The sequence below is a fragment of the Centruroides sculpturatus genome, unplaced genomic scaffold, assembly GCF_000671375.1.
Source record: "Centruroides sculpturatus isolate CEXI.00-Female unplaced genomic scaffold, Cexi_2.0 scaffold385, whole genome shotgun sequence".
Taxonomy (NCBI): Eukaryota; Metazoa; Arthropoda; class Arachnida; order Scorpiones; family Buthidae; genus Centruroides; species Centruroides sculpturatus.
The window spans coordinates 165,626-173,630 of record NW_019384625.1 but is presented as its reverse complement, the minus strand read 5'-3'; the positions used below and the strand labels follow the sequence as shown (position 1 = coordinate 173,630).

The 8,005-nt window shown below is 26.6% G+C and overlaps 1 protein-coding gene across 1 annotated transcript in view; it reads right to left on the bottom strand.

Moving 5' to 3' along the window:
- The window catches only part of LOC111625596 (protein arginine N-methyltransferase 5-like), a 22,381-nt gene extending 14,564 nt beyond the window's left edge, over positions 1–7,817 (bottom strand). Inside the window, exons 1-5 of the mRNA XM_023368786.1 lie at positions 7,248–7,817; positions 6,819–7,032; positions 5,976–6,059; positions 5,835–5,906; positions 3,164–3,241 (exon numbers count right to left, since the gene is read on the bottom strand). Of these exons, the coding sequence (XP_023224554.1) occupies positions 3,164–3,241; positions 5,835–5,906; positions 5,976–6,059; positions 6,819–7,032; positions 7,248–7,384 (585 nt within the window). The 5' untranslated portion in view covers positions 7,385–7,817. The remainder of the gene's footprint in view (positions 1–3,163; positions 3,242–5,834; positions 5,907–5,975; positions 6,060–6,818; positions 7,033–7,247) is intronic.
- Between the last annotated feature and the right edge of the window lie 188 nt (positions 7,818–8,005).

Genomic DNA, 8,005 nt, shown 5'->3' with positions numbered 1-8,005 from the left:
TTAAAAGGATACATGCTGATCTCATGAAAAATCAAGCAGAAACTAGCCAGGAAAGCGAGGTGTTTAAAGCCAGCCATTTTTTTTACATGAGAACAGATTAATCATTTTTACATTACTTCTTATGGAAAAGGTTGGTTTGATATACGTCCTATTCGGTATAAGTCCAAACACCAGGAACGGATTAAGGTCGTATACCGAGGTTCCACTGTATTTTAGTTTAAAAAATTCTTAATTTTCAATCCTACTAATTACTTAGGTGTTTCACTTTATTTCACAATTAATTGTTGTAATACATAAAGCAATATAAATGATAAAGTTAAACATTATTTAAATAATGTGTACATTATGCATGCTATTACATATTAATTATTTTTAATTTATTAATTAAATAGATTTTAAATAGCAAAACACAACAAGACATAAGGGATGTACAACAGAGGTAAACATTTTCCTAGGTATAAAGAAATTTAAAAAAAAGCTGTTTATCTCAGAATTGCTTATTGTTAAATACTTTCATAAAAATTATCCAATACATATCCTAATGCAATTAAAGTTGAATTATAATTCTGTGCATGCATGCATGTATGCAGTACAAATTTCAGTAGAGCATCGATTTATCCGACTCAATTGGGGACTGGGGTTGGTCGGATAACTGAAAAGTATGAAAAAATACATTATTAGTATAGTACATTAGTATATCCCATGTAATTAGTATATTAGTATATTGCTATTAACCTACTTTGCATTGAATTTTCGTTAATGTTAAGCCTAACAAAAATTTTTTAAAAATTATTTTGTTGCTCACAAAACAAACAACCACTCATAATTAGAAAATTAAGCCTCGTTTAAATACTGGCCTCCCTTTCATGGTCGAGCCGCTGTTGCCAGCTAAAACAGCAAAAATTTAACAAATATAATATTAAAGTAGCCAAGACATAGCCAAATATTGTAGTGCCACATCACTAGTGGACATTTGAATTTGTCGACTGATGTGACGGTTGATCGGGGGTCGGATAATCGATGCTCTACTGTATGTCTTAGGTATCAGCAATTGTTTCTGCTATAACATGTCAATATCTAAAATATGGAGTCATATTGTTAATAAATAAACAAATAAAAACAAATTTTTTTATAAATAAATTGTTAGGTAAATCAGTTTTTATCAAAATTTAGAAAAAAAAAAAATAAGGTGGAATTTACAGTACAGTAGTGAAAATATTTATAGTTATGTAATCAATGTTATTAAACTAAGAAATTTTATATAAAATTGTTTATTTCTTTTTTATAAGCATTTCTTACTAATAATGTTATAAAACTAAGAAGTTTTTGTACTAAAAATATGATTTATTTTGTGTTATGCTTCCCCTTTACAAAGATCTTGACCTCTACAATAAGGATTGATAAAAAAGTTTTAATCAAATCAATAATTTTTACATTATTATGTATGAAAGAATAAATGTAGTAATTTCTGACTTAAGTCCATTAAATAAGAAAATAATCAAGTTGGATAAACTATAAATAATCCAAACCAAGTACTTTTGCAATCTTCAGATTTTAAAATCTAAAAATAGCAATATAAGATATATGGCAATATTTGTTCAATAAAAACTATTAATGAACTGCAAAGATTTCTTGTTTTGAATTAGTAGTAAGTTCATTCACAATTAATATATTATCTGATACTAAATCAATACTAAGTAGTTCATAAAACATTGCAGGTAGACATAATACGCAATAGAATTGGTCGATATAAGTGAAGAATTGGGAATGATATCCTGACCTGTACAATCCATGATAAATTCTAACAGTTTGGATTGGGTTTGAATCCAAATCCTCCATGGTAGGAGACTGAAACAACACTGTACAATAATTGTGTGATTATTTCTCTACATATTAAAGTACTCTATAGTAGTGATGTAACGAATATTCGGTTACTATTCGGTATTCGGCCTATTTTCCACTATTTGGCCGAATACTGAATACCTAAAAACAGGAGTAATAAATAACAAAAACACAGTAAATTAATCATTTTGGTATTTAGATTTAATGTTATTGAGTTAGTTACTAACTCAATAACATTTGTTTGTTTGTTTATATTTATTTATAACTTGTAACATGCACAAAATAAAAAAGAAAATAATATTAGTCACATGTATTCACAATTCATAATTACAAGGATCAGCACATGTACACGTCTATCATTGGAGAATCCTCGCACATCTGAAGGTCTGACCCTGCCTATCCTTCTTTTTAAGCGCTCGTCTTTGCTCTTCCCTTTCTCTTTCCTCTATCACTCTAATCCATGTATGCCTGTGCATACATCATAATACGCGCTCACGATACTTTCGATTCGTCACTTTTCCGTCGTAGAGTTCCCATTTTACAATTACGTGACTCAGCCTGGTGATAACGGAGAAAAGAGACAGATAGGACGTCGATATAAGTCACAGTTATGATTTCACAGATTCGAGACAGCTTGATAGCCCGAACGGCCCCAGGCTTTCGCCCGTGCACGCTAAGTGACTTTCATTACAAGCATTTAGCTTTCCGAAGTCTATGACAACAATTGTTTGGCATTGACGGCCGCGAATTTCGTGCCAATAAGCTGCCTCGACTTGTTCGATTATGTTATTAACTCAATTTCATATTTATTTTCACATTTTCACTTCGCGGTCCTTCTCTCTTCTTTTTCCGTTATTTACACATGTAGGTCATTTCATTGTTATCCACATTTGATATCATCATTTATCACATACTTCCATGACACTCTTGTCTGTCCGCTACAACTGCCAAGAATTAACGCAATTGGCGAAGCTTAGTGACAGCGGGCCAATAGAGAGCAGGGTCCTTGCCATAATGCAGTTTGCGCACCAATTTTCTTACGTGCGTTAATCAAGCCGAATAGTTTGGCCGAATATTCGGCTATTCGGCCACACTCCTGGCCGAATATACTATTCGTTGCAACACTACTCTATAGACATTTTTATCAATTTTGAAAAAAATCATTATTTTTTTCAAAATACATAAATACCAAACATTATAAAATAATTATCATTTGGAGAAAAAAGTGAAGTGAAGAAAATGTAAATCAAAAGCATCTTTCTGATAGTTTTTTGTAATTAAATATAAATTAATCAAGAAATTTTGAAATTAGTCTACACACCTTTTGATATTCAGTATATTTAACTGGATCTCTTTCAAATATTTCATATGTACAAGATTCCAAATTGTCCATTAAAGGCTGAAATTAAAATTATATACAGAAATATATTAAATAATTTTGTAAATAAAAATTATATTTTATCTAATAAAAATGACTATTTCCATAGCTATATTATATTCCATATTAGGTAACTTCTTGATAATAAATTAAATTACTAATATCCATTCATTTTTTCCCCTCTTTTTTTAGCAGCATTTTTAGAAATGCTCAAAAAGTTATAAGCCAGAAAAAATTAAACAATATCTTTTCTTAAAAATAAAAGAGGCTGAAATTAGAGTAAGGGCAAACTAAATATGCATTTTAAGAGTAATTAATAATAGTAAATCAAGTATCCATTTTGTAGTTGAGCATACCAAAGTTTTGAGCCCACAGCTATTATCTGGGTAATCTGGTACCTATTTAAAAGATCTGGTACATGTTTATGATTTGAAAAATGCTTAAAGATGATTTTAAAAATGATTTTTAGACAATTTTTATAATTTAACATATTTAGATATATTTAATTGAGCATTCTTTCCAGTATATTATCATTTTCAATTTTTAAAGATTCAATTTTAAAAACTAAAATTTTTAATTAGTTAAAATTATTAATTTGAAAAAGATATCTTTTAGAATCACCAAATTATTAAATTTAAAGCAAAATGCTTTAAGTTTAATAATTTGATAATCCACAATCAAACTATATGGCTTCTAAACAAGGAATATATATATATATTTATTTTTTTTTTTAATTTATTATTTATTAATAAATCATGTAATACATCATAAGTATAAATTTATTAAATTTGTCCTATAGAATTCAGGAAATTCATTAATATTATTAATAAACTGGTAGAAAATTTAATCAAACCCAACTTTTTTTTACATAAGCAAAATTATCATTAAAATAAAAACTATAAAGTAATATTTAAATTACAAACATTTATCATTTTTTGCACTTTATTTTTATTTTTAGATTAATTAATTAATTAATTTAATTAATTTTAATTAAACAATAAGTTGTAAGATTATATATATGTTATGGACCAAGTGATTAATGTAATAGGCCATTATGAATAATGACTAAAATGGCTGCACAATCTGATAAATATTGATTAATTTATTAAATTGTCCAGATATTATGAATAAAGCTACATTTCCTTTAAACAATTTAATTTTCAAAAATAATCTCCACTTTTTCATTAAGAATTATTTATTTTTTGTAAATTATTTTAAAATACTTTAAAAACAATATGTGATATTTTTAAAGATATATATTATTAAATGTATTAAGTAAACTAATGTTAATGAAAGTATGGTACATCAGTATAAGGGTGCATTCATTAGTGGTTGCTCTGCATCTCCACCATCACAAACATGCACTGCTGTTTGTAGGCATTTAGAAACACTGGTGAAAGAAAATGATGGCAGCACTTGTACTATTGAAAGTATCATGATGGAGGGAGCTATAATTTTAAAATGTGCACTTTTAGAGACAGAAGTTAAAAGGAAGATCCAAATTGTAAAATTTAACCATAAAACGAATTGTCTTGCTGACAGAACATTCAAAGAAGCCATGAAAAAATTAAATGCCAGCTACCATTCAAAAAAAATTTGAGATGACACTTACATCATCATGTGCATTAATGTGTGCTTTCACAACTAAATTTTCATTTATAAAATCACATAATGGACACTGAAACAAGATTATCTGAGCAATGAAGGACACCATGTTGTCTTCCACCTTAAACTATTGATATTACTACAAACAGCCGTTTTTGAAGTCCTTCAGGTGCACGCTCCATCCAGAATACAGGAACATATTCCACAGGAATTTTTAAACAGATGCTGTATGTATGGAGTTACACAGAGAAATAAAAAAATGCACCCTATATAATATATATATATATATAATATTTTTCTTTATACCATATTATTAAATTTCTAAATTTTTACTGCAGTTAAATTCATTTGCTTAAGAACAGACTATTGATAGATTTCTATCATTTGCATAAAACATGTTGATTCAAGCTATCTACTTTAACTCCCTATCATTTAATCTTAATTAAAACATGTTTCTATGTATTCTGAGTGTATCTTTCAATTCAGTTTAACCTTATGGCCACTGATAATTTACTTTCATAAAAATCCTATAGTTCTTTAATAAATATTCTTTTAAGAAAAATTTCATATTATATTTACACATACAGATAAGAAATTTAATATAATAAATTTATATACAATTTTCCTTGAATTTATTGAAATCATATGCATTTTATTTTAGCAATCCAGTATTACTTGAAGCAATAAAGTTTTTTTGATCAAAGTGTTAGTCCTTATTTTGAATAGCATTATTAGTAAACATTTAAAAGAATTAAATACTTTTGATTTCTGTCTTAAAATGGTTAAAATGATTATATTGTAAAAAAAAAACTTATTTTATTATAAGCAAAATGTTTTTTGTTTTTTCAATTGTAAAACAACTGACAAGATCTGGGATAAAAATATTTTTTACTTTAAATAAAATTACTTGTTTGGTATTGTCAGTATGATATGAATTTATATACTATATATTAAAAAATAGATCAGTACAATATTTAAAATATTATACATTCCAAATTAATAAACTTACCTGTAATGGCACTTGTAAGTAATCCTCGTATCCTCGTGCAAATTGAGTTAGTGTATCATCTGGAGGTTGAGTCTAAATTCAAAATTTATAGTTTTTTTTCCCACTTTCTCTTTCATTTGTAATAAAAATAAAGTTACTTACCAACCATAAATGCTCCATATACTGTTGATAATGTTTAATACTTCCATGCATATTTACTCCTTTAATCATTACTTGTACATCTAACTAAATAATTAAAATTACAATAATTTTATGTATGTAACTAAAAATTTAAACAATTATTCCAAAATCAATACTCTTATTATAAATATATTTTGATTTTATTACAAATTATCCTCAAAATTAACAGAATTAACTTGTAAAATTTAAAATACATAAAAAAAAATCATAAAAAAGGCAATAAAAAATCAATACACTTAAAAAAATGTATCAGATAAAAGATTTCAAATTAAATAACTTCAATTACAAACATATACAAAATAAATAAGAACAAATAAATAATAAAATGCTAATTATTACTTAAAAAAATTAAACTAATACTTTCTAAAAAATGCATTTGTATTTTAATGTAAAAAAATTTCATACTGATAAAAAAAACACTAATTCATAATAGATTTTTTTTGTTTTTCTACTAATGAAGTCCATAATTTTTATCCTCTTTGTAGCAAAGATTTTATCAGAACTACCATCACAACCAAATTCACACAATAAAAAAAATTTACAAAATATTAATACATAATAAAACTGATTTTCATTCAGACATCATTAATTTAATTATAATGATTCAATAAATTAATATTTTATATCTGTTGTAAGTTACTGCATTTTCATCATTTTGAAACTTTTTGTAGAGAGGTGTATGTATTTTTTTAAAATGTCAATTTATTAAATTCTTATAATTGAGAACTTGACAAAGATCAATTTTATCATTTTTTTTTTTACTATTTTGTGAATTTTTACTAATATCTCACTTAGTATATTTACCTTATAAGCCCTCTGAATGAATCCTTGATGAGCACGTGATAAAACTGGATAACCTTTCTTATTAGTTAAAAATATTGAAGTAGGTACAATGATGCAACGTAATGGTTCTCCAAGCCATCTCTCAAGTTCTGATTGGGAAGGCAAATCAGCACTAAGTTCTAGAGCTAAGCCTAACTTTTTCTCAGTATTGCAAACACTACGAAAAATATTCCACCTATTACAAGCAAAATAAAATTTAAAATGTTATAAAACAAACACAATAATACTTATAAAATATCAGTGTTATATTACTACTGCAGTTATATTTAATAACTGAAATAGTGAATAAAAGTAATATTTTATAAATGGCTTATAAATATGATTACTTATTTTTAATTGAGAACTTTCTTTTATACATTAAATTTTTAAATAATCATATTGCAAAATTACCAATGCCAAGTATCTTCTTCAGGTACATCTAAATCTATATTAGAATCCCCTTCACAATTTATACGTGGTTCATTTACATAAATCTTGCAGTCATCACAGGGAGCTCGCATTGGAACACGAATCCATATCTGGAACATATTCTTAAAAGTGACAAATAGCTTATATAAGCATTAATAAGATATCAAAGTATTTATTACAAAAACTTTTATTTCTATTTTTAGAAAATATCTTTTTTCTAAATTTTGTAAATGCTTGGCCTGTCAGTTGAGAAATGATGATAAATATTTGCTGCAATATACAACTAAATTCTTTCATATCATTAAGATAATTAAAAAATTAGGATCATTAGAAAATGACTAACATCAAAACTTTGCAAGCCTATATAAAAAGGAATTATTTGTTTTATCAAAAATTATTAAATGAACAGTGTGATCATTTCATTATCAAACAAGACTTCAAATATATATATAAATTTGAAAGCACTTGAGTAATTAATGATTTACAAAAGTTTATTTACCATAAACAACTTAATCACCATACTACTATGCATATGCAGCTAGAACTATTTCTAAGATTATCAGCACAAAACCTTTCTCACTAATTTCTAGCCTTATTAACTGGAGTACAAACGTTTTCGGCCTTCTTAATAGGCCTTCCTCGGGTACACTGTGGAGCGTCGGTTAGAAGAAGTTTAAATGCTGCCAATGTTTACCCAGGTATCGTCTTACCAGTGACGTCATCGTCGATGATAGGTATAC